The 27,724-nt window shown below is 46.1% G+C and overlaps 1 protein-coding gene across 1 annotated transcript in view; it reads right to left on the bottom strand.

Moving 5' to 3' along the window:
* The window catches only part of Srp68 (signal recognition particle 68), a 37,833-nt gene extending 15,063 nt beyond the window's left edge, over window positions 1-22,770 (bottom strand). Inside the window, exons 1-10 of the mRNA XM_052756771.1 lie at window positions 22,572-22,770; window positions 19,303-19,369; window positions 15,474-15,587; window positions 13,747-13,942; window positions 11,893-11,975; window positions 11,522-11,631; window positions 10,387-10,469; window positions 9,386-9,526; window positions 2,614-2,712; window positions 1,310-1,374 (exon numbers count right to left, since the gene is read on the bottom strand). Of these exons, the coding sequence (XP_052612731.1) occupies window positions 1,310-1,374; window positions 2,614-2,712; window positions 9,386-9,526; window positions 10,387-10,469; window positions 11,522-11,631; window positions 11,893-11,975; window positions 13,747-13,942; window positions 15,474-15,587; window positions 19,303-19,369; window positions 22,572-22,755 (1,142 nt within the window). The 5' untranslated portion in view covers window positions 22,756-22,770. The remainder of the gene's footprint in view (window positions 1-1,309; window positions 1,375-2,613; window positions 2,713-9,385; window positions 9,527-10,386; window positions 10,470-11,521; window positions 11,632-11,892; window positions 11,976-13,746; window positions 13,943-15,473; window positions 15,588-19,302; window positions 19,370-22,571) is intronic.
* Window positions 22,771-27,724: the final 4,954 nt, after the last annotated feature.

Genomic DNA, 27,724 nt, shown 5'->3' with positions numbered 1-27,724 from the left:
ATAGATATTGAAGGTCTTTGTGTGGTTTTCCCCTTTAAAAGTCCTTCCCCACACCCCCTCCTTCACGGCAATCTCAAATTTGGCTCAGAGACTGTTCGTTCTGCTAAGCATCTAACAAGTCTTTTAATTATAATTGGATTGAGTCTATGGTCTTTTCCCAGGGGTCACAAACTCCATAACAGAGTCCTAAGAGTTTGAGGCTAGCCTAGGCTACCAGTGACTACACAAAACAAAACAAAACGAAACAAAAACAACAACAAACCACACACACACACACACACACACACACACACACACACACACAACACCAAGGCAATGGATCACCTGGTAAAGGTGCTTGCTACACAAACCTGGACCCCTGCGTTTCTTCCTGGAACCCACATGAAGGTGGGAGGGGAGAACCAACCTCACAAAGTTATCCTCTGACCTTACACGCATGAACCCCAACATACTCATCATGTACACACACACTAAAAAATAAAGGAAAACACAAAAAGCCCACCCACTGCCCCACAGCTGTAAACAAAACCAAGCAAACAAAGCCCAAACTAAACAGCAGCCAAGAGCTATTAACTGAAGTGTTCTCTCTTGGGCAGCAGAGACACCAACACTGAACAAGACAGAGACGTGTATGCTAATTAATGAAACTTTTATACAAAACAAGAAAGCTGGGGGGTGGTGGCACACACCTTTAATCCCAGCACTCAGGAGGCAGAGGCAAGTGGATCTCTGAGTCTGAGGTCAGCCTGGTCTACAGAGTAAGTTCCAGGACAGCCAGGGCTACACAGAGAAACCCTGTCTCAAAAACAACAACAAAAAAAAAAACATATCTATAGGCATTGGTATAGTTTATTACATATTTACATATTAAGAAATTATAAAATGGGTCAGGCTTGGTGGTGCATACCTTTCATTCTAGCACTCAGAAGACAGAGGCAGGTGGATTTCTATGAGTTCAAGGCCGGCCTGGTCTACACAGTGAGTTCCAGGATAGCCATGGCTATGTAGAGAGACTCTGTCTCAAAAAAGAAAAAAAAAAAGGGGGGGACGGGGACATAAGGAGGCTCGAGAGCTAAGATCTGCAGTTAGGAGCACTGGCTGCTCTTGCAGGACAGGGGTTTGATTCCCAGCACCCATACTGAAGCTCACAACCATCTATAACCTCAGTTCCAGTGAATCCGATGCCCTCTTCTCGCCTCCACAGGCACAGGGACATATGTGATACACAGATATACATGTAGGTACCCATACACATAAAATTAAAACTCTAAATTGATATAAACACACACAGAAGTAAGCTGACCCTCACCTGTGCAGGTACTGGAGATTAGATACTTTCCCCGACTCTCCATCAAGGGTATAGTCTCTCTGTTTCTGAAAAGGTAAAGAAGGTAAAAGGTAAAACTCTTGGCCTCGGCTCTCAGTTCTCCTCCACTAGCATGGTAGATAAAGTTCACTGCACAGACACACAAAGTCTTCCAAGTGTCACGCCCTCAGAAATAAAGACCTATTAACAGTACAAAATGACAAGACTACCCAGTTGCCACTGACATCCAAAACCTAGCCTTGAGTGACAGAATGCTGAGCAACAGCCAGTTGAGGGTTCCTGTCCTCTGTTCCCACTGTTTTATCCCAACACTACAGACAGTCTCGCCAAGTGTGGGCACACACACCTGCAATCCTAGCTAATCATGAGACTGAGAAAGGAAGAGCCTAAGTTTGTTTATAGTCAGGGAAACTTAATGAGCTCTTGGCTCAAACTTTTAAAAACAAACAAAACCCCACAAGATGTGCCTAGCATGCACAAGGCCCTGGTTCAGCGTACAGAACCATGAGTCAGACCACGGCAGCACTGTAGGCCTGTTTTAGACCCTAAGTCTACCATTCCTGGTCTACCCTGTGCTGCCACAGCTGAGGAAGAGCCCCAGAGCCATCCATGTCCTTAATCTCCAGTGTCTGTGCAGACGTTACCACACGTTGTAGAAGAGACTGCAGGTGCGAATATTCAAGTGTTTTTCAATTACCAAACTGGCAATCCTCCAGTCTCTGTCTGCAGAATGTTACAATTACAGGTGTGCACCACCTCACCTTTATGGCCATCTCTGTATAAGTTAAAATACCATTTAAGGAGAGCTGGAAACCAGTCATGGCTACCAACCTCTGCAAGCCCAGCTCTCCAAAGGCTAAGGCAGGAAGCGTGAGTTGGAGTCCATCTTGGGCTACACAACTAGATTCTGCTTTAACCAAACACCAACAAGTGGAGTCATCAACAGGGAGAGACAGTATAAGGGAGGACCAGAGTGTGGTGACACAGAGATAGAAAATGGTTCTTCAGTTTTCAGTCCTGATGCCTGAAAGGATCACACCATTAGAAAAGGGGAGCACCGCACACCAAGAGTACTCCTGGAGACAAGAGGCTGAAACCATGGGATGACCACTATGGAGAACAGGCCATGAGAAGAAAGTCATAGTCCTGATGGAGCCCAGAGGCCTCTGGTACTAATAAGCTGATCACATCTACAAACACCCCAAAGGCTAAGAGTGTGCTACACAGACCCTGGGGAACCCCCCCCACCCCCCCCACCCCGCACTGCTCCAGGACAGGACAGACACCTGATCAGGCTTGAGCTCCTCCCTCACGGCCTGGAGGGCATCTCGGCACTCACTGAGCATGGACTCGAACAGACGCTCCTTTGTGTCTTCACTTTCAGCCTAGACGGACGAAATGCAGCAAAGACTGTTTTTAGTAAACTGGAGGAGGGCGCAGTAGTGATCTGATCCTCCCACCACACTTACACTTTTGCCTGACCCAAGACAGCCTTAAAATTTATTTTATTTTAAATTATGTATATGTGTGCTTGTCTACGTATGTCCATGAGTACAGGTGCCCATGGAGGCCAAAAGGCATCATCAGATCCCCTGAAGCTAGAGTTGTGATCCAGTCAACACATGTGCTAGGAACTGAACCTGGGTCCTCTGAGAGAGCAGCAACTGATCCAGCCTCATGGATCCCTTTACATGTCACTGTGCAAATGATGTTGCATCCATCATATACTACAACGGGAACTATACCGAAAAAGTCAACACACTTTTCAGAAAACCATGTCTGCAGGCATCATCTCAAGCTGCCAGGGCCCTGGTGCTCCGAGTGTCTCCCTCTCACAGAACTCAGCTCTAACAACTTTACCTCTGCTAAGGGCCATCACCTAGTGCCCCTGGGGAAGTCTACAGCCCCCCCTCAGGATGCTGCTTTCTCCACTGAAGAACAACACATCAGAAGTTTCTTCCCTTTTCTCTTGTCAAGCTGTTGCATGTCAACAGAACTGCCCTTTTACTGCTATAGCTCCTTCCCAGATGAAGACACCATTGCTCCACTGGTCCCAGTGACCAACAGATGGACAACTCCACTGTCTACTCTGGAGAACAATGAGTTTGTCAGACTTACAGAGCAATGGGTGAGGGCTACAAACAGGAATGGGTGACCTTAGAGCTCCCACACTAGAAGGTCTGTGCCCAACAGGGTTAAGCCTCCTCCAAACCTGTGCAGATGGAATCCCTCCCTCAGCCTTTCCTCAGGCCCCGTGCTATGAGGGCAGACTGCATATAACTGGTTAGAAAGGGTGGCTGGATACTCAGTGAGGGTGCTATGACCCTACTGGCACCCTCCTTCTATGAGGAAATGTGGACAGTCAACAAGCCCAGCTATGACAATCTTTTGTTTTGTTTTTTTTTTTTTGGTTTTTCGAGACAGGGTTTCCCTGTGTAGCTTTGCGCCTTTCCTGGAACTCACTTGGTAGCCCAGGCTGGCCTCGAACTCACAGAGATCCGCCTGGCTCTGCCTCCCGAGTGCTGGGATTAAAGGCGTGCGCCACCACCGCCCGGCTATGACAATCTTTTGTGAGCAGCCCCGGCCAAACTCCTGAATACAATGTCAATATGGCTCAGAGGATAGGTCTGTAAAATACCTTTACAAATATGAGCCAATCTGCAGTTTGACTTCTTTTAGATTCAAGCAAGAAATAGACATTACTAATCAATATCCAACCAAAAAGGGATTTCTCCTAAATGTCAGATTAAGTTGTTTTCTCTAGACATTCTGTGTCCAATGTCATACGTGGCCAACTCAGAGAACAACTTTGGGCACGAATGGTTGACAAGAAGGAGGTGACAATCTCTATACAACTACTGGGCGTCACCCTCCGCTACACTGCTTGGATAAATGACAAAGTGAGTCACGAACTGAATGCCTGCCACACCACGTTATCCATCCTAAGGAATCTGACTGAGCAGGGGACAAAAGGCAGAAAGCAGACAGACCTGTGCTACTGGCAGACCCACTGAGAGAAAGCAGCAGCATTCCACGGCCATGTTTGACTTTCCACAGAACTAACAGTCAACCTGAGAAAACATCAACATTTAACCGCCCTCTCAGGGAGCACAGAAGCCCGCCCAGAAGGCCCACTCTTGTAAGAGATGAAGGAGCTTAGAGAAAGCTCTCTGAAGAATGCTAATGTTTTTCCTACTTTCTGGTGTAAAGAAATCTCCTCTATAAATTGCCCAAGCTAAACCAAACAGGCCCTTCCACTTACAAGCCACTTGACTTTCCTGTCCCTTACTAACTTGGGACAAATCAGGGCCATGGCATCCTGCAACTTGAGGGCAAACAAGGCCCCATCAGCTTGTTCCCACACCAGGCAGCGCCTGCTAGCCAACAGAAGTGCAGGATGGACATGTGCTCTAGCCACACTCTGCCATGCAGTGGGCAGCAGCATGTGCCGCTGTGGGACTAAGTATCTGTGGTAATTTACATGGAACAATCCAAATATGTCATAGCACTGTCTGTCCAGTGCAACCCCAGAGAAGATCCCTCATAATCATCTAACCAAATTCTGACTAATATCCTATTTTTTTTTCTTTGAGACAGGGTTTCTCTGTAGCCTTGGCTGTCCTGGAACTCGTTGTGTAGACCAGGCTGGCCTCAAACTCACAGAGATCTGCCTGCCTCTGCCTCTTAAGTGTTGAGATTAAAGGCATATGCCACCATCACTGGACTCCGACTACTTTTTCAATGTAAGATTTCTGTGCAGCTGTGACAACTGAGTAAGAGAGGTGAATACCCCTAACACCACTTAAGGACTCAAACAGTCAACCACAGCAGACTCAGCCCTAGTACCAGTTTGAGTCCACATTATCTTACAAATACACCACAGCACTCCTTTCAGATGGGTAGGACTAAGCTGTCTGGCAATGGGCAATAAATGAGGCTCTGCCTTCCTTCCTATTGGTAGGAAATGCCCCAGCTTAAAATTAGAGGATGCCAGAATGCAAACCGTCTTCACGGCCTTCATCGGCAGTCAGTCAAATTTCCCGCGGCTCTCACATAAATCTCACTGAGGATTTTATGAAGATATTCCACAATGAAGGAAAAGGCATGTCTGAAGGGAAGGATTTCGTCGGTTGTTTTCCATGTGCTGCTCACACTGCTCAGTGACTCAGAGACCACCAAGTATCTGAGAACTTGCCATGAATCTTCCCGCCCAGGGCAAATTGTCTCCAAACAGGAAGTCTTGATATATTTACAGCTTACACTTATTCTAAAACCTGTACTTGATGCCAAGATGACTCCCGAGAGGAGACACGCCTCTCAACACGCAGAGACAAGACTCCCTCTCCACATCTCAAGCGACCACATCTGCTGCAGAGCCAGCAGGGGTGTGTTCTAAACACAAAGGGCAAACTCTCTGCATAAGAATGTGTGGCTTGGCTGGACCCCGTTCCCAGGTGTGCCTATGGCACAGGGTCTGAAGCCTAGAAGTGAGGAGCTTCCTACTGGTCTCAATCAATCAATTCTAGACCTGTTTTAGGAAACTCCGAACATTCAGGATGTACTTCAGGCTCTCTTCTCAAGGGGTGCCTCCAGGCCAGGGGCTGCAAAGACACTGGCTGCAGTGTCTCCTGCTAATAAAGGGATTCCTGGGCTGTTTTCACTTGTTGATAGAAATTGTTGGAAGCCAGTGCTGTGTGACTAAGAGACACACAAGGCAAGCCTAGCCACATTCCCACCACACCCACAGGAGAACCAGGAAGGAAGCCTCACCCAGCCCTGAGAGGTCCAGAAGAGAGAAACACAAGGAAATACAGTAAACAAAGGGTTTTGCTTGCTTGCTTTTTTCTCTTTTTTAGAAAAGGGTAAATGTTCTCCATCCTACTCAGACACCAAACAAACAAATAAACAAATAAATAGAATCAGACTAATGTGATGGAAGGGGAGAACTGAGTTTTTTCAAGTTACCCTCTGGCCTCCTCCACTTGTGTGCTATGTGGCATGCTTCTCTCCCCTCCCTCCCCACAATAAATACATTAAAAATGTAATAATAAATAAGTAAAATGAACAAAATGAAAATAAGTCTTCCCCCACTCAGAATTGAAGTGTTAAAAATTATCAAGCTTGCAAATTATTTAAAATCTCTCAAAATGAGCTGCCAAAAAATAACCTCACATTACAACTGCCAGTGACCATTAGGGACTGACCAAGTATTAATATAAAATGAGCCAGGTGGTGGTGGTGCACACCTTTAATCCCAGCACTCAGGAGGGAGAGCCAAGAGGATCTCTATGAGTTCAAGGCCAGCCTGGTCTACAGAGTGAGGTCCAGGACAGGCACCAAAACTACACAGAGAAACCCTGTCTCAAAAAAATAAATGAATAAGGGCTGGAGAGATGGCTCAGAGGTTAGGAACACTGACTGCTCTTCCAGAGGTCCTGAGTTCAATTCCCAGCAACCGCATGGTGGCTCACAACCATCTGTAATGAGATCTGGTGCCCTCTTCTGGCCTGCAGAAATACATGCAGACAGAACATTGTATGCATAATAAATAAATAAATCTTTAAAAAATAAATAAATAAATAAATAAATAAATAAATAAATAAATAAATAAATAAATAAATAAAAATAAAAAACAATTAAAATAACTATTCACCCAGAAAACAGATCAAATCTATTTATTTTACTTTGAGAGGGTCTTACTGTGTAGCCCTGGATGGCCTTGTTCTCACAGAAATCTGCCTACTTCTCCCCCTAGTGGTAGGATTAGAGGGTGCTTGCCACTAAGCCCAAAGACCTGAGTTCAATCCCTAGGTACCATGTGGTGGAAGGAGGAAATGGACTCTTTTTAAGTTGTCCTTGGTCCTTCACATGCACACATCTGACAATACACACATGGTAAAGAAATAAATTATTAAAATTTAATAGATATAAACAGTGTTCTTAGTTTGAGAAATCTATTCTCAATAGTAATGTAAAACATGGAAAACGTCAGCTATGGTGGAGCACACCTTTAATCTCAGCACTCAGGAAATGCAGGCAGGCAGATCTTTGTGAGTTTGAGGCCAGCCTGGTCTACATAGTGAGTTGCAGGCTTCAGACTGAGAACTTATTTGAGACAAAACAAAACATGAAAAACAGCTGAGATATAACTCCATGGCAGAATGATGGCCTAGCATGCTTTAGGGTCTGGGTTTCATCCCCAGCTCTGCAAAACCAAAACCAAACAAACAACAAAACCTCTTCCTGTAGAAAAGCTTTGCTGCATCATCACTGGGTGCTATGAGCCATGTGCCATGCAAATCTGATGACAGACAGGCTTTAAGGGGCACTTACAAAGCACACCTGCTATTATGTGTGATGTGACGGACAGTAAACAGATGCATGTACTTAATTCTGTAAGCACATACTTAAACTAATGACTAGATGAGCTGACATGGCTGAATGGATTTTCTTTTTATTTACTCAAGTTTGGGATGTGGTCATTTTATTTTTTCCCTCCCAATTTCTTCTCTGATCAATCTTAAACTACCTTTTTCCTCCTGGTGCTAGGGATTGAACTGAGATCTTTATCATGAGTATACTTGCTACCCATGAGCTAAGCCCCAGTCCCTCAAACTGCTTTAGGAGTGTCTATCCAGATGTCAGCCCTTAGTTACAAAAAACCCAAACATGTATGTATGTGTGTGTGCCCCCTCACAAAATAAATGTATAAAGCTAAAATAAAATTAGTTCTTTAAGCCAGGCGTGGAGGTGCACACCTTTAATCCCACCACTTGGGAGGCAGAGGCAGGTGGATCTCTGTGAGTTCAAGGCCAGCCTAGTCTACAGAGCGAGTTTCAGGACAGCCAGGGCAGTTACACAGAGAAACGTTGTCTTAAGAAACCAAAACAAGGGGGCTGGAGAGATGACTCAGTGGTTAAGAGCACTGGCTGCTATTCCAGAGGTCCTGAGTTCAATTCCCAGCAACCACATGGTGGCTCACAACCATCTGTGGTGGGATTAGGCGCCCTAAGCCTGCAGGGATACATGCAGGCAGAGCACTGTATACATAATAAATAGATAAATCTTAAAAAAAAAAACAAAACAAAAGAAACCAAAACAAAAGAAACCAAAACAAAGCCGGGCGGTGGTGGCACACACCTTTAATCCCAGCACTCAGGAGGCAGAGCCAGGTGGATCTCTGTGAGTTCGAGGCCAGCCTGGTCTACAGAGCTAGTCCAGGACAGGCTCCAAAGCTACAGAGAAACCCTGTCTCGAAAAACAAACAAACAAAAAACCAAAACAAAACAAAACAAAACCAACCAACCAACCAACTGTGGAAAGTGCCGGAAAGTCTAGATGCTCAACATCCTCCTCAACACAAGTTGTAATGCAGACTCCACGTCCCATCCACGACCTGGGATACACTGGCAATGCCAGGCCTTAGAAATTCCTCTGACCCAGGAGGCCATGGTCAGAACCTCAGTTTTAAAAGATGCCCCTCACTGCCTGTGGAGAAGCTCTAAGGGCCTCAGTCATTGCTCCTCATAAACTGAGTGCTCCAGGATCTGTATCTCTGGGGCTACATCTGGGTGTTCTCAGCCACAAGCAGGTAATTATGTCAGTAAGTAGCTTCAAGTATAGCTTTTGCATGATGACTACATGGAGAGAACACAGAACAGGACATTCTGGTTCACCAGGCTCTCCTGGGCGGCCCAGGAATGGGAGGTGGCCCTGAGGCAGACGGTGAGGACAAGAGTTCAGACTGCAGGAGTGGACCAGCAGCGGCACCACCTGCTGGCCTGGTGTGCCCCTCTGCAGCTGGCAAACTTGTCCACACTCCTTTCCCCCCATGACCGGCACTGTGAAATTCTCCACCCTTAGATGTAATTCCCCGATACATATGTGACTTCCAACTCATCTTATTCAAAGGAGTACATCTCTAGATTTACCAACTCCTAAACAGCTTTAAGATAATTTGTGCCTGGGGGGGAACGAACATCCCTGTGTGACCACAGCTTGACCTCTAGACGACCTTCAGATACACAGCTGGGAGACCCATGGGTCTCTCCTCCTCACCTGGACGATAGCGGCTTCATTGTCGGCCAGTCCGAGTAAGAAGATCCTCACTTTGTCGATCTTCACTGGCACTGTCCTTCCCCTCCACTCCACCTCACTCATGGTGGCCGCCTGCTTGGCTCGAGTCTGAGTGATCAAGGCCTGCAGAACAGTTGAGAAGTTCAAGCTTTAACAGTGGCAGTGGGACAGGTGAAAACAGGGCCACCTATCGGCTGTCTCAACCAACACAGTACACCCTCCGAGCAGACTAGATTTCTACTTATTTTAAATTTCCCCGGGTATCATGAGTTTTAGTGTATGGAAAGTCAACATTCTTCCCCCAATTTCTTACATTTCTTACTTTTTCTTTGAATCTATGTCACTTGCTCAGGGAGAAAAAAAAGGTTTCCAGGTATAGTGGCTCATATCTGTAATTCCAACACTTACAAGGCTGAGGCAGGACTACCATGCGTTCAAGATCAGCATATAGAATGAGCCTGAAAATACACACACACACACACACACACACACACACACACACACAACGTGTGTAAATATTTAGGGAAGTTTTCCAAGCATGGTGGTGCACACCTTAATACTAACACTCAGGAGGCAGAGGCAGGTGGATCTCTATGAGTTCAAGGCCAGGCTTGTCTACATAGCAAGATCCAGGCTCTCAAGGGCTAGCCTTGACAGTGAGACATAAATCAAGTGTAGTGACATACGCCTTTGACCCTGGCACTTAGGAGGCAGAGTAGGCAGGTCTCTGTGAGTTCCAGGCCAGCCAGGATTACACACACAAAAAAGTAGACACACACACACACACACACACACACACATATGCATATGTTGATAGTAAGCATACATATAAGTTAAATACTTAAAGATTTAGGGAAGTTTTTTAATGTAGATACAACTATAAATATACATATATTAATAGTAAATATATCCAGGAGCTGAATTACATATTATGTCTAGACTTTTTCAAATCATCTTTCACAAACATGTTTATTATACATTACCTCCAGTTTTTCAGCAAGGAGACCCTCTGTGCCCCCAGACCTCAGTCTCATCTGCATGAGTTCATTGATAGCTGACTGGTCCCCTGAGAGACAGAGAGAGAGGGAAAATCTTTTATTCAGAATGACAGTACTTTCCCCTCTAGTGACGAAGACCCACACTACAGCAGATCCTTAACACCATCTGCTTTGAAGATGAGTTTTTTCAAAATGAACTGACGGGGCATTGAAACACTGGTAATAATGGTGGGTACATGTCATTACACTGGTCTAAATTCTCAAGAGCTCAATGTCAAGCTGAGCCCTAAGATTAATTATGGACTTTGAGACATTACGATATGTTAATGTAGGCTCAACTGTACAAAAGTACTACCCTGGTGGGGCTGGAGAGATGATTCAGTAGGAAGAGCATCCGCTGCTCTTACAGAGGACCTGGGCTCAGTTCCCAGCACCCGTCAGGCAGCTCATAATCAGCTGTTCTAGGGCTCTGACACCCTCCTCCAGCCTCCTAGGCAATGCATGCACACAGTACACATAAACTCGGGCAGGCACAAACACACAAATAAAACATCTGAAAGGAAAAAAATACCACTCTGTGGGGATGATGGGAAGGGGGTTATGCAGGTGTGGGCTGATCTTTCACTTCGCTTCACTGTACACCTGGAACTCCTCTGGAAAGAGGAGGATAGCACTGGCTGGGGACTCTAACTGTTCTTAAGGAGGAGAGAAGATAAAGGGATGCAGGTGAAGCCCAAGAGCCAAGGTCTATAGATTGGAGTGAGGCTGTCACAGACAGCTCATCATCATCACCACCATCACCAACCTATGTGTATGTGGGTTCGTGTGCCACAGTACACATCAGACAGCTCTACTTTTGCTGTCTTCAAAACTGAGGCCAAGCCAGGTACAGTAGCACACACTTTCAATCCCAGGGCTCAGGAGGAAGAGGCAGAGGCATGTGTGTCTCTGTGAGTGTGAGGCCAGCCTGGTCTACAGAGTAAGTTCAGGCTAGCCTACATAGTGAAACCCAAAACCAGACAAATGAACACCCTCAGGCCATGGATGGATGTTAAACACAGAGAAAGGCACATAAGCCTCGAAGCAAACCACGTCAGGTGAGGAGCACTGGCCTGCTCACCAATGTTGTAAGCACAGTAGCGGATGTTGGGTGAGATCTCTTCTACACGCTGGTTATACAGCACAGCCTGCTCCTCTGTGAATGCACTGGCCAGCTTCTCATAGATAGTTCTGCAAGCAAAGAAACAGCAGGTATTATGGCAGCCATATTTTAAGAAAGCAAACTCACAAGGACCATGTGACCAAAACTAAAACACAAGCCCTTTGAAGGTATTTTACTGACTACCAGAGTAGAGCAGCCTAAGGACGAAAAGAGAATAAACCGGCTGTAGGGAAAAGCAAACCGTCCTAACGTGCACAGACAGTAACAGGGTTTGCAGCTTGACCGAGACTTAATGAAAGCAGCCATTGCTTCTGCACCAGAGGACTTACTTGCATTTGTTAAAAGCCTCAATGGCAGCTTTCCATTCTTGATGTTCAAAGCGCAACATTCCTGAGAGGTAAGCTGTGTAGGCCTGTGAGGGGGTAGAAAAGAACTGCTAAGCAAGGGGCCTGCCAGATTTGCTTTTTTTAGTAGCTTTTGGGGTGCTATGGAAGGAACCTAGGGCTCTGCACATCCTAGGCAGGTACTCTGTCATTGCACTTCATGCTTAGTTCACAAAGAACTGCCTCAGCACAAATGACCAATGCTCTACCCCATGCCCTGATGGCTTCTGTGATAGCACATGCGTGGAGACACTCAAGGTGACTTTCTTTCTCTCTTTTCTGAATACAAGGTCTCACCATGCAGCTCTTACTGGCCTGGACTTCACTATGAAGACCTGGCTGGCCTTGAACTCACAGAGTTCCACCTGCCTCTGCCTTCTAAATGCTAGTATTAAAGGCATGTGCCACCATGCCCTGAAACCAAGTTAACTTTTCTTTCTTATTCAAATGTGTGCAGGTGTTTTGCCTGCACATATGTCTGTGCACCACATGTGTGCCTGGTGCTGATGAAGGCCGGAGGAGGGCATCAGAGGAGCCCCTGGAGTTACAGACGGTTGTGGGCTGCCATGCTGGGTGCTAGGAATTGAACTCAGGACCTCTGTAAGAACAGCCAGTGCTCTTAACCACTGAGCCATCTCATCTCTCCAGACCCCAAGGGCAGAGTATCTTACTCACTTCATTTCACTTAACAGTCAGTTTCTAGACCATCCTGTAAGCATCAGAGGTTCCATACTGGACCTTGGAGATGTTCAGCAGGCAAAAGTGTTTCTGTGCAAGCCTGAGTTTGATCCCTGGAACCCAAATCCCCCGGTAATTTTTCTTCCTTCCACAAATGTGCATCTGCACTCATACGCAAACACATCAGACACAATGATAACTTTTTGTTAAAGTTCAATACTGCCAGGCATGGTAGTGCACACCTTAAAATCCTAGAGCATTCAAGAGATTGAGGCAGGAGGAGTAAGAGAATCTACACCAATCTGGATGGGAAGACTTGCACTCTCCTACTCCTGAAGAAAAATAGCTGAACACATGATTATAATCTCAGGACTCTTTCAGGCTTGGCTATAAAGTGAATTCAAGTTAAGCCTGGACTATAAAGTCCTGTTTAAAAAAACAAAAACAGGGCTGGATAGAGAGATGGCTCAGTGGTTAGGATAGTCAAGAGCACTGACTGCTCCGCCAGAGGACCCGGATTCAATCCTAACACCCACATGGCAGCTCACAACTCTCTTTAACTCAGAACCAACGCTCTTCTTGCCTCCATGGGTATCTTCTGGCCTCCATGGGTACCAAGCACGCACACTGTGCACAGACATACATGTAGCTAAAGCATCCATACACACAAAATAATTAAAAACAAAAATGAGTTGAATGTATCCTTTAGTATCTATCATCCCCAGCATGCACATGGAGTGCAGACATTCAGGCAAAACAGTTACACACATAAAATATATTGAATATAACCTTTATTATCTATCATCTCTAAAAACAAATTGATTGCCAAAAATATTCCCGGAAATTTTTCCAGGTATAAAACTTTCTACCTATGCACTAAAAGAAGCCTGATTATTATCAAAAGATCAGAGCTAAAATTATAAAAAACTAAGAGCTGAAAATAAGAGACACTAACTTCACCATTCGAAAGCAAGTCAGGGCTGTAGCTTGTAGAGTACATGGATAGCCACAGGAGGCCCCTTCGATGTGTAACATAAGGAACTGCTCTGTTTAGCTGTAGGGCGTTTTAAGTTATGTCTCTAATCTCCACAAAAAAGTAAAACTGGATGTGAAGACAGTGACCTGAGCCTCTAGCTTGGTTTTGGCATCCACGCGGTTGCTCTCACACAAACGTTCCAGTTCCTCGGCATGCTTCACAGCTTTGCGAAGGCGAGACAGCAAGTGAAACCGTTTTCGGGGCTCGGTGTTGGCTTCCTGTTTGAGCTGCATGGCATAGCTCCAGGCTCTTTCTGCATCCATCAGAACCAGCAGCAAGTACCTACACCAGGGGGTTGGGAGAGTGAATGAGGGCTAGGAGCACCGGACCCAAACACATCCTCTGAGATACAATGCCCTGTCTCTCAGCTCTTCTCCTCCCTCGGGACTCCTTCCTCACAGTGCAAGTTCCCAAGTCAGCCTCTCTGAACCAACTAGAGCTCCTCCTCCCATTTCCAGTCACCACCTGGGTAGATCTCACTGAAAAGCCTCTCTCATCTCAAATCAGGCCAGCCTAGGACTGGAACCCAGTTAGAAATCAAGTGTTTAAGTGGCAGGATATTATGTTGGGCATGGCAGTGCTCACTAGTAACTCCAGCACTTAGGAGGCTGAGGCAGGAGGATTACAAGTTCCAGGCAAGCCTAGTCTACAAAATGAGACCCTATCTCAAAGCAAGCAAGCAAGCATCCAAAACCTCAAACCAACAGTCATGTTGAAGAGTGATGGACCACTGCACCAGAGCCTGAGCTGGAGTCCCACAGCCTTGTCTTATAGCTGTGTGACTGTGGGCAACTCCGACCTTTCTGCACCTCACTCTGCACTAACGTACCCAACACAGACCACGGCTGGCACTTCCTGAAGGGTCACTAACCTAAGACTGTTAGGATCCTCAGGAAGGTTTTCCTGAGACAGAGTTTCTCTGTGTAGTCCTGGCTGTCCTGAAACTCACTCTGTAGACCAGGCTGGCCTCGAACTCACAAAGATCCACCTGCCTCTGCCTCCTGAGTGCTGGGGTTAAAGGCATGCGCCACCACACCTGGCTATCAGATTTTTATTTTTTATAAAGGACCCTATTTTAGGCTCTGAAGGCCTCAGTTTTTATAAACAATACTGAATTAAACAAAACTGTGTGTGCATGTCTATGCGCATGCACTCAGAGGTCAGAGGTTAGCACTGGGCGGCATTGCTCTAGTCTCCCCCTTACGTTTGGAGATAGGGTCTCTTGCTAGGTTGGAGCTCCCTGACTGGCAGACCGGCCAGCAAACCCCAGTGGTCCTGCTGTTGGCTCCTGTCCAGTGCTCAGTTATTCCCCAGCGCCCTAGCAACAAGCTGTCTCTCCAGCCTCGGAGAACAACCTGGTCCACACTGAAGCTCCAGAATGACTTCACAGACTGATCTTTTCTTGTGGAGAGAAAGGAGCAACTGGAGATGGGGCCTCACATAGGTAATGTTGCTCTCAGATTCACTATGGAGCCAAGGACAACCCCGAATTCTTCATCTTCCTGCCTCCATTTCCTAAGTGTTGGGATTACAGGTGTGTGCTACCACATCCGTTTTTCTGTGCTGCAGGGGATCACAGCCAGGGTTTGTGTATGCTAGACAGGCACTCCACCAACGGAACCACACCCCAACCGCCAGCACAGCTCTTGAGCAAGCTACTGAACGTCTCTTCACCTACAGATGCAGGAACAGTACAGCACAGGACCCCAGAGCCAGAGCTGCTCAGAGGGCACATGAGAAAACTCAAGGGCTCGGTGTGCTGTCTGGCACTGTCCAGTCCAGGTGTCCGCAAGGCGAACTTAGAGCCTGGCACCTGTTATCGGTCAGGAGCTCCTCCGTCACTTTCTTTCCGGTGAACTTGTGTCTATTTCCCATCTTAAAGCTGAGTGTTTTCCGGAGCCGTCTTTGTCGTCTAGAACAATAGCCCCTGGGATGAGACACAAACAAGGTCATTCAGTACGCTGGACATAACAGTCTACAATAGAGTAAGGGCAAAGGTTCAGAGGGCTGTTTGTGATGACTACTGACGTCACGTCACCTGCCAAACAACTAAACAACTAACACACGCTAGCCAATGTGACTGCTGCCACAGGAAACAATGAAATTCTGCAGACCCATAATAAATCAAAGTACTCTAAAACAATTAGATTCCTCCTTCTTGGGTTTTTGAGTTAGGGTCTAACATTGGAGCCCACGCAGGTCTGGAACTCACTAGATAGCCCAGGCTGACCTCAAATTCCAAAGTAATCCTCCTGCCTCCATTCATCAATTCCTGTGTGAGCCACATGTCTTGCTTAAAATATTTAAATATTACTCCATTATCACAGTTAGTTTAAAGAGTCTTTTTTTTTTTATTTTTATGCGTATGGTGTGTACCATTTGTGTGACTGGTCCCCTCATAGGCCAGAAGAGGGTGTCAGATCCCTTGAGACTAGAGTGACAGCCAGTTGGGAGCCATCATGTGGGTCCTCGCTCTGAGGAACAGTCAGTGCTCTTAAATGATGAGCCATCTCTCCAACCCCAGAATCACACGCTCTTTTTTTTTTTTTTTTTTTTTAATAGTTTATTTAACTTTATTTCATGTGCATTGGTGTGAAGGGGTCAGACCCTCTGGAACTGGAGTTACAGACAGTTGTGAGCTGCCATGTAGGTTCTGGGAATTGAACCCTGGTCCTCTGGAAGAGCAGCCAGTGCTCTTAACCGCTGAGCCATCTCTCCAGCCCTCACACACACTCTTAAAAGCTACCAGGACACAGACTACTGAAACAACAGTCAGGCATGACGGTGCACATACAGCACTGAGATCGAGGCAGGAGGAGCAGGAATTGAAAACAAATCCTGTCGTCTACACAGCCTGTCTACACAGCCTGAGCTATGAGACCCTGCCCCCAAAACCCAAAATAAATGAACAGGTAGTAAAGTCTAAACCTAAAATCTATCAAAATGTCCACAGAAGTTGGGGATTTAGCTCAGTGGTAAAGACCCTGGGTTCGGTCTTCAGCTCTGAGGGAAAAAAAAAATTGTCCACGATACCTACTTCTCTCTAGGTCTCTAGGATAACAAAGGAGTTGTTCATTTTGTTCCATTCTAACAGTTTCTAATTCATATGCTATATAGAACTCAAGAAAAGAAAGAAGATGCAGCCAGCCCTGTGCCTTGGATTGAGAGGAAGACCAAGGAAGGGGTGTGTAAGTACACTGTTTACCTAAAGAGTAAAGAGACAGACAAGCTTCACATTAGGTAACACGCTAGAGTACAGCTCAACTTTTGTTTCTAGAAGGGAAAAGAGTGGAAGAGTGTCTGTGGGGGTGTGGCCTGCAGGAGAGCACAGCTGTAGAGAAGCAGCAGTTGATGAGCCAGACAAGTTCAGAGCTGCTCAAGTCCCCAACAGAAGGACAGCAATAATCAGCATGTGTTTACTAGCAACTGTCAGCCTAGGGAGGCTTATTTTCATGAAATTTGTTGTGTAAGAAAATCGTGCTCCCAACTATCATCAAGCAGCACCTGATTAAACAACTATGATGCTGAAGTCATGTGACCAGACAAAAAAACAAGAGCAACCCTAAACAAGGAAAGAGCGCGTTAGAATTTCCTCCAGTAAGGGAGCAGTTCAGCACACACAGGACATTTCACAGGCTGCCGGGTTCTGTCGGTGCAGGAGACCCAAGTGAGTCTGGACTCATTCTGTTGAAAGGGACATGTGTGCACCATGCACACACACAGGCAAACTCTTTCTGTAACTAGAGCAGAATGTCCTGAACTCTTTGTTCTCTGCTTCCTCACTCTCCTCACACTACTCCACTCAGCCCATCACAAAGGCCAACATTGGAGCCAGGAGACGGCTCAGTGGGAAGACATCAGCTGACAAACCGATGGATGATAACCTGAGTGCCATCCTTGGGACTCACAGGGTGGAACGAGAACCGACTTCCTCAGCGTCCCCTTGATCTCTACATGTGCGCCTCAGCAAGCACGTACATATACAAACACACGTGAACACAAAATACATAAAAGCGAACTAAAAAGAAGGCACTAGAAATGATTAAGATCACTTCCTGCTCAGTTCCCAGCACCTCATCAGGTGGTTGGTTCATCAGCCCTGAGCAGTAAGTAACTCCAGTTCCAGGACAGCCAACACCCTTGTCTGTACTCCATGGGCACCTGTCCAGAAGAGAGCATCAGATCCCCTGGAACTGGAGTTACAGACGGCTGTGAGCCTCCTTGTCAAGCCAGCCCAAGGCACATAGTGAGACGCTGCCTCAAACAAGCAAGACCTAGGGATGAACACAGCAGCGGAGCACTCGCCGAAGTGTCCACGGTTAGGGCATAACCTCCAGGACCATACAACAAACAAAAACCAAACAACAACCTGAGACTGCCAGGAACGGAGGCCCACACCTGGACTACCAGCGTGTGGCAAGCTGACTTAAGAAGATACTAGTTGAAGGCTAGCCTGGGTTACATAGCAATTCTGAGGTCAGAGTTATACAGTGAGACTGTCTCAAAGAAAGAAAAAAGAAAAAGAAAATAGAAGACATAAGCCAGGTGCCCCCCTGTAAACCAAGCACTTGCAGGTGGTGAGACAGCAAGCTGGAAGCCAGTGTGCACAACACAGACCCTGCTTTAAAATCTAACCCAAACTACATCCCTAAGACCGATGTACTCTGAGGTGGGGCTATAGCTTAGTAATCAAGTTCTTACCACGCATACAATGGTCCCGGGTTCAATCCCAATAAAAATAAAGTTGCATGTGAAAAGGGTGTATTCTATTATATGCAGAAATATGACTACAGTTACTTAATAAGGGAAGACTGGCTCAGTTATGTCAAAGAGCTAGCCCATCTGAAAGGGTTTCTGCTGACCAAGCCTGAGTCAATTTAAGCAATCAAAATATTAGCTTATAACTCATAAAATCAATTGGACACTATGAGCACATACAGAATATATATAAATATATATGAGTCTAACAAGAACGCACATTCACAGAACTTCATTTCAAAGTTTTCTCTCATAAAATACTTAGTAATCACAAAGTAAAAAAGAGTGACTTTTTAGGGAGAACCTTCCAACCCCTCCTCAGTCAAAGGCCAAAACAGACCTCAGCAAGCACAAACCAAACACTTACTTTTATTATGTGTATGAGTGTTTGCCTGAATGTATGTCTGTGTACCAGATGCATGCAGAACTGGCAGGGGCCAGATGAGGGCTTTCAACAGAGACTGTGAACCATCTGGGTGCTGGGAATCAAACCCAGGTCCTCTGCTGCTTTTAACCACTGAGCCATAAAATTTTAAGTCCCCATAAAATTTTAAAATTATGCTGGGTGGCGATAGCACATACACATCTTTCATCCCAGCACTTGGGAGGCAGAGGCAGGCAGATCTCTGAGTTTTTGTAGGCCAGCCTGGTCTACAAAGTGAGTTCCAGGACAGCCAGGATTACGCAGGGAAACATCTCAAAAAACCAAAAACAACAAAACTAGAATTATTTAGAAATTACATACCTTTTGAAGACAACATAAACACAATGCTGGACCATCTAGGCATACCTTCTGATACAGCAAAGTGAGCAGGAAATGAACGGAAGCAGCCGCATTAGAAAATGCCACAATTACTACCACACACGGAGTTCAGGACACTGACCTGTACCGCTGGAAGTCTCCATGCCGTAAGCCATGCTGCTGCTGGGACTCCTTGATAATCTGAAGAACTAGAGCCAAGATCAAGGAAAAGCTTACAGCAGTGGTTCTCAAACTTCTTTTTTTTTTTTTTAATTTATTTTAATTTATTTTGCAATACAATTCAGTTCTACATATCAGCCATGGATTCCCTTGTTCTCCCCCCTCCCGTCCCCCTCACCTTCCCCCCAACCGCCCCCCCCCCCATTCCCATCTCCTCCAGGGCAAAGCCTTAATGCTGAGACCCTTAATACAGTTCCTCATGCTATGGTGACCCCCAACCATAAAATTATTTTCACTGCTACTTCATAACTGTAATTTTGCTACTGTTATGAATCATAATGCGAGTATCTGTGTTTTCCAATGGTCGTAGGTGACCCCTGTGAAGGGGTCTTGGTCTTCAACCGCGGGCTTACGGTGGTAAGAATCCAATAGATCAAAAGCTGCACACTTATCACCTGTACGAACAAGCCTGAGGATGGTTTTGTAATCATTTTTCAACAGTTATCTTGTCAAAGGACAAGGCTAAGTTTACAGAAAAGTGAATTGTTCCAACTGTTACTTTTTTTCAGACAAAAAGAAAGGGTAGCCTGTGGAAGTGCTGAAACCTAGCACGTTAAAGAAAGCTGCTGGATTTCAATGGTGACACTGAGGAGCGGTCCACCTGCACCTCACAGCACTCATTCAAACAGACTGGTTATAAATGTCAGGTGCTGACTACACATCTCTATGCCGCTGGTGCTTGCCAAATGTAACTTTCCTTACCAGCTGTAATGTGTCCAAAACCTATGATTAACACATGTCAACCAAGATAAGCCAGTTCCCATTAAAAAAAAAAAAATCCGGGCTGGAGAGATGGCTCAGGGGTTAAGAGCACTGGCTGCTCTTCCAGAGGTCCCGAGTTCAATTCCCAGCACCCACATGATGGCTCCCAACCATCTCTAATGATATCCGGTTCCTTCTTCTGGTGTACAGGCATACTATATATGTGGTAAATAAATAAATCTTAAAAAAAAAAAAAAAAAAAAAAAAAAATCCAAGTTTTTCTCCTTCCTGGGGTTCACAATAAAACTAATGCATTCTAATATTTATTAAGAATGATATGGGGCTGGAGAGATGGCTCAGAGGTTAAGAGCACTGCTTGCTCTTCCAAAGGTCCTGAGTTCAATTCCCAGCAACCACATGGAGGCTCACAACCATCTGTAATGAGTCTGGCGCCCTCTTCTGGCCTGCAGGGATACATGTATACAAATAAATAAATCTTTAAAAAAAAAAAAAAAAAAAAAAAAGAATGATATGGAGGGCTGGAGAGATGGCTCAGTGGCTAAGAGCATCTGGCTGTTCTTCCAGAGGTCCTGAGTTCAATTCCCAGCAACCACATGGTGACTCACAACCATCTGTAATGAGATCTGGCACCCTCTTCTGGCCTGCAGGCATACATGCAAACAGAACATTATACATAATAAATAAATCTTTAAAAAAAAACAACAAAAAACAAAGAATGATATGGGCTGGAGAGATGGCTCAGAGGTTAGAACACTGACTGCTCTTCCAGAGGACCTGGGTTCAATTCCCAGCACCTACATGGCAGTTCACAACTTTCTATAACTCCAAGATCCGACACCCTCACACAAACATGCAAGCAGGCAAAACACCAATGCACATATTTTTGAAAAAGGAATGATGCAACACTACCAGAGCAAAAAGCACAGCTATAAACCCATGAGAACTGCCGGGCGATGGCGCACGCCTTTAGTCCCAGCACTGAGAAGGCAGAGTCAGGCGGATCTCTGTGAGTTCAAGGCCAGCCTGAACGAGATCCAGGACAGGGACCAAAACTACACAGAGAAACCCTTCCTCGGGAGAAAAAAAAGTCCATGAGAATTTACACAAAAAGCTAATGTTTTATTTCAGAAATTCCTCTCAATCATCTCTGTTTGATAGGCATCCCAAAAAGCACAAAGGACTCAGGCAGTGGTGTTATTTGCTTATAATCCCAACCTCAGAAGGTCCAGAGAAGAGGAGCAGGAGGTCAAGGCCAGACTGGACGACACAGCAAAACTTTGTCTCAAAACACAAAAATGGGCTAAAGGGACAGCTCAGCGGTTAAGAGCACCCTGCTCTTCCAGAGGATCCAGGTTCAATTCCAGCACCCACATAGAGGTGCTTAACCGGCTACAACTCCAGTTCCAGGGGATCCAGCACCCTCCTCAGGTCTCTGTGGGCACCAGGCACACATGTAGTACACACATACATGCAGGCAAACACACACATAACAAAACACTTTAAAATACTTAAAAGAACACACAGAACCAAAAAAGCCACATACTACTATTGCAATTACACAAATGATATATAAGTTAATAAAAACTTAAAAATTTCTTAGGGCTGGGAAGATTGCTCAGCCGGGAAAGGACTTGCTGTCTAAGCCTGAAGACCCGAGTTGGGATTCCCCAGAAACCATGTTAAAAAGGCCATACCCAGTGGTTTGCACATGTAATCCCAAAGCTGGGGTGGCAGAGACAGAAAGATCCCTGTAGTGAGCTCCTATTGCAGGTGATAAGCTCCAGGTCTAGTGAGAGACCCAGTTGCAAAAAATAAGGTAGAGAATTAGGAAGGCAATGTTGACCTCTGACCTGCACACACTGACACACTGCACCAGCACCTACACCCACACCCATGCGGAGTCAAAAAAAAAAAACAAAAAACCAAACCTACAGGCCTACTTAGGAAACTACACACACACACACACACACACACACACACACACACACACGATATAAAACAAACTAAACAGGTAAGGAGCTTTTCCGGGGAGTACACTTTCAGAGCATCGAGCTCTAAGGTTTACTATCCAGCATACAACAGCTGTCCGACAGTAGCCCTACGCTGAAAAGTTAAGGCTGCAGTTTCCTCTCCACAGCTCAGTGGCTCGAGGTACCAACCAGGAGCTCTGCGGGATGGCTAGCCTGTCAATCCCAGCTCAACCCTCCAACTGGACATCTGAGGGGCAACAGAGGGAACCTGCCCAACATCTCTACACGACTTGTCAAAAAAGCTTGGAAGGCGAGGAGTTTGCGAGGGAAGACCGGACGAGAGGCAAACCCTGGACCTGCGAGTTCCAAAAATGAAGAGCAAGAGAAACTGCATGCCCCAGCCTCCGCTGCCTCTCCCGCCCCCAACCCTCCAGATCGACACGTAGTCACTACTAGTTAGGCCACTGCTCTAGGATACTCTCCAAACTCAGGCTATCCCCGAATTCTTTGTTTGCCTTCGATCCGGCTGAAGGGCGTTCGTTTTCTTTATTCTCGTCTCCTCCGGCACTGCGTCCACCACCGCTCCCGCCGCTCCCGCCGCCGCCGCTCCCGCCGCCGCCGCCACCGCCACCACCACCCGGGACCTGCTTCTCAGCAGCCATCTTGCCCCTGCGCCGCAAAGCAGGACGGGATAGAGGAGGCGAGACGACCCGTGGCAGGAGAGAGCGGCCCCTTCCTGGCCGGGCGGACGGGACACTGACGGACTCCGCCGCGGATAGCCTTTTATCCTCTGCCTTAGCCGTGCGTTAGTGTGCGCCTGCGCGTCCCGGGTGGCTGTCGGTCCTGGCGTTCCTGAGGAAACGGTTATCCCACTTCCAGTCCACCGAGGGCAGGCGGACCAGAGAAAGACGCCTACCTCGTGCATCCCTGCACCTGGAGGGTGATGGCGCGCACCTTTAACCCCAGTACTTGGGGAGGCTGAGGCTGGAGGATTGCCTCGAGTTCGAGGTCAGCCTGGACTGCATAGTTAAACATTATTTTAAAAAGGGGGGGGGGGCGCGAAAGCCTAAACACTTCGGATTCCTGATTGTAAATGTTTTTCAACTAGGGGACTCTGAGAAATGAGCTTCTCCATTCTAGGGAGCGCCCAGCTTGTATATAACTGCTTCTACAGTTTTTTTCTGCGGTCGATGTTGAGAAACACTGGCCTCAGTCAGAAGGCAGTGTCCCCAATAGGAGCTTGAGATCCGTGGCCTTGTCTAGATTGTGTGACCATCAGTCAGTCCAAGAACGACTTGGGCACTCCCGGAATCTGGAGTCCCGAGGCTGTGCCAGGCCCTGTGCCAATCACTGCGGATGCAGAGATGCTGGGCAAGTAACTCTCAAGTCTCGCCCTGAACCAGTTCCCTCATCTGTGACAATGGGATAACCATTTAAAGTGGATGCTGAAATGGCCATGGTAGCTCATGCCTGTCATCCCAGAATTGAGGAGACTGAGGCTGGAGGACTCACAGACGGCTACATAGTTACGTTTGAGGTCAACCTAGGCAACAAGAGGTCCTGTATCAAAAGACAAACATGGTTGGGCGCGGGGGGGGGGGGGGGGGGGGGGGGGGGCAGGACGGGGACACGGACGGACGGATCAGTGGACAGAAACACTTGTCGCACAAACCAGGTCCAAGTTCAAACTGAACCCGTGTGCAAAACCCAAACACAGTAGCGTGCATCTGTAACCCCAGCACTACTATGGCGAGATGTGCGAAGGGGAGAGACACCCCGCCCCAAAGTTCACAGGCCAGCCAATGTGTAGTATGTAGCTCAGGAGCAAAAGGAACAAGAGACACTGGGCCTGGACAGATGGCTCAGTAGTTAAGAATACTGGTTGCTCTTGCAGAGAGGATCTGGGTTCAATTACCAGCAACCATATGGTAGCTCACAACCATGTGGAACTCAAATCCCACGGGATCCAACCCTTTTCTGGCCTAGAGCATGACACACATGTGGTACACGGACATACATGTAGGCAGAACACTCATATACATAAAAATAAAGAGCTGAGCAGTGGTGGTGCACACCTTTAATCCCAGCACTCGGGAGGCAGAGGCAGGTGGATCTCTGAATTCAAGGCCAGCCTGGTCTACAGAGTGAGTTTTGGGACAGCCAGGGCTACATAGAGAAACCCTGACTCAAAAAAAAAAAAAAAAAAGAAAGAAAGAAAAGAAAGGAAGAAAAAAGAAAGAAAAAACAAAAAGAAAAGGAAAAAGAAAAGTAAAGGAATATGACCATGCTACAGCACGGATGAACCTTGAGGATATTGTAGGAAATAGTAAATGAAAGGAGCCAGATGCAAAAGGACTCAAATTTTATGATTCTGTTTGTGTGAAGTGGCTGGATTGGGAAAATATAGAGATCAGAAAGATTAACAGTTACCTGATGCTAGGATGAAGTGACTGGGTTTAGGATGTGCAGGTGACCCGTAAAGTGGGAAGAGAAGAGAAATGTCCTAAAACACAAGTATCACATCACACTCGTCAGGATTCCTTCTTTTCCAAAACAAGCAAGAAAATAACATGTATGGGTGAATATGATGATTGTCACCCAACAACATGAACATACTACAAAACAAGCAAATACTTTAAATGAGCATGTGACTTGTAGTTCAGTAAAGCTGTTGGAGGAAAAAGTGCACTTATGTGAGCATTCTAGTCAAAGCCCTACAGATCCTCCTCCTGTGACTAGACTAAATGCCACTCCCCTCACAGTGGAAAAAGTTGGGGCTGGGGATACTGCTCAGTTAGAGAGCTTCTCTGGCATGCATGAAGCCTTGGGTCCGAGCCCCAGCACCACATAAGCCAGGCCTGAAATCCTAGCATTTGGGAGGTGGAGGCAGCAAGATCAAAAATTCAAGGTCTTTGGCTACATAGCAAGTTCCAGGCCAGCTTGGCTACACGAGACCCTGACTCAAATAAATAAATAAGAAAGAAAAAACGGAAAGAAGGAAGGAGTAAAAGGGGGGAGACAGGACTGGAAAGATGGCTTAGCCTTTAAAAATACTGCCTGTTCTTGCAGAGGACCCAGGTTCTGTTCCCAGCACCCACTCCAGTGGCTCTCAGCAAACTGTAATTCCAGCTATGGGGTCCTGAGCCCTCCTCTGGCCTCCTCAGGCACCAGATGCAGGTGCACATCAGACAAGCAGGCATATAAATATATATATATATATATATATATATATATATATATATATATATATACACGTATATATATATATATTTAAATATAGCTAAAGCATACATATAGTTAAAAATAACAGGCCGGGCATGATATCACATGCCTTTAATTCCAGCACTTAGGAGGCAGAGGCAGGAGGATCTCTGTGAGTTGGAGACCAGCCTGGTCTACAGAGTGAGTTCCAGAACATCCAGGACTACAAAGAAGAGACCCTCTCTAAAAAAAAATTATGGGGTTGGGGATTTAGCTCAGTGGTAGAGCGCTTGCCTAGCAAGCGCAAGGCCCTGGTTTCGGTCCTTAGCTCTGGAAAAAAAGAAAAGACAAAGTAACAAAAAAAATTACAAATTTTTAATTTTTTAATTTAAATGTTTTTTTTAATTTTTTCAGATTTTTTATGAGTATGAGTGTTCATGCACTCTGTGTGTGCAGCACCCTCAGAAGTCAGAAGAGGGTGTCAGATCCCCTGAAACTGGAGTTCTAGATGGCTGTGAGCCACCATGTGGGTGCTGGGAACAGAACCCAGGTTCTCTGCAAATGCAACCAACAAGTGCTCTTAAACGTGGAGCACCTCTCCACCCTCACATAATTTTTAAAGGACGTCTTGACCTCAACTCTTGTCACCCTTCTTGTTCATTCAACTCAGCCGTACCAGCCGTGACTTAGGGACACAACCACACTCCTACATTATGGCAACTCTCCTCCCCCCTCCCCCTTCCCTCTTTATGTCCTCTCCCAGCAATAGTGGGCTGTTTTCCTCACCTCTACACCTGTATTCAGATGTTTGGTTGTGCATTTGAGGCAGAGTTTCCCTGTGTCCCGGCAGCTGCCCCCAAATAACCATACAGAGACTTATTATTAATTATAAATGCTCCACCAGTAGCTTAGGCTTGTTTCTAACTAGCTCTTATAACTTAAATTAATCCATTTCTATTCATCTATGTGCTCCCTGGAGGCTGGTTTACCTCATCTGTGAACTTCCCATGTTGCTGCTTCTGAGTCTGGAGACTCTCATGACTCCCCGACTCCACCCTTTCTTCTTCCTAGCCTTCTCTCTGTCCCAAAAATCCTGCTAGACATCAGCCAGTCTGCTTTTTATTGACGAGAGCAACATGTACTCACAGTGTACAAAAAGATTGTTCCACAACATGCGTTGTTTTGTTTTTTATGTACATTGGTGTTTTGCCTGCATGTATGTCTGTGTGAGGGTGTCTGATCTCCTGGAACTGGAGTTATAGACAGTTGTGAGCTGCTGTGTGGGTGCTGGGAACTGAACCTGGGTCCTCTGCAAGAGCAGCCAGTGCTCTTAGAGCCATCTCTCCAGCCACTGGTTATGTTTTGTTTCGTTTTTATTTTGACAGAGTCTCATTGTGTTGTGCAGGCTGTCTTTGAATTTCTGGAATCATATGGTCCTTCTGCTTCCAATTCCTAAATAGCTGGGACCATAGATATGCCAATGTGTCCTACCACATCCAACTAAATAATTTTTTCTGTTCTGGGGATGTAACTCAGTGGTAGAGTGATTGCCCTGAGTACATGGGACCCTGGATTCAATGCTCAGGGGACACACACACACATTGATAAACAATGTTACATTCTTTTCTTTTTGGACAAGGGCTTTCTTTGTAGTCTTGGCTGCCCTGGAATTCACTGTGTAGCCCAGGGTAGCCTTGAACTTGCAATCCTCCAACTTCAGCCTCCAGAGTACTTGCATTCCATGTCTGAGTCAACAAGCCCTGCTTTAGGATTATTCATGATTAAGATTCATGATTAAGAATATTCATGATTAAGATCTGAGTGGGTAATAAGATTTGATCCATTAATAAACTGGTTTCCGTTTCGCATCTCCCTGCATTTGTTTGTGTGTGGGAGTGAAGTGTTTGTGCCTGTGAGAGCACATGTGCAAGGAGCCTGTGGAGCAGAAGAGGGTATTGGACCTCCTGGAACTGGAGTTACAGGAAATTATGAGTGCTGACATGTGGGTGCTGGGAACTGAACCTGGGTCCTCTGCAAGAGCAGCGAGTGTTCTTAAAGGCTGGGCCATTGTCCCAACCCTTCTCCTAGTATTCTTACCTCATACTTCTTTGAAGACAGTGTTTCCAGGCGCATTCCATCCCAGACAAGGGAGGTAAAGGTCACAGACAGGCTGACAGGTGAAGCAGACCTCTGCACATCAGGGACTGTCTCCTAGACCCGGGATAGGTACAAAGCACACCCTAACACCTGTTTTCACTGAGAGATCCTTTATTAATGGCGAGGGAAGGGGGCGATAAAATGACTGCTTTCTGACTCAGGCAGAAAACAGCAGCAAATGACCTTGCAGGTGTCTTTTTTTTTTTTTTTCCCATCCTCTCTTGAAGCTGGACAGCCTCCAAGAACAAGAGTACTTTTTTTTTTTAATTTATT

This window comes from Peromyscus californicus, unplaced genomic scaffold (genome assembly GCF_007827085.1).
Source record: "Peromyscus californicus insignis strain IS unplaced genomic scaffold, ASM782708v3 Scaffold_3__1_contigs__length_106647218, whole genome shotgun sequence".
Classification (NCBI taxonomy): domain Eukaryota; kingdom Metazoa; phylum Chordata; class Mammalia; order Rodentia; family Cricetidae; genus Peromyscus; species Peromyscus californicus.
This window is presented reverse-complemented; position numbering and strand designations above follow the sequence as displayed.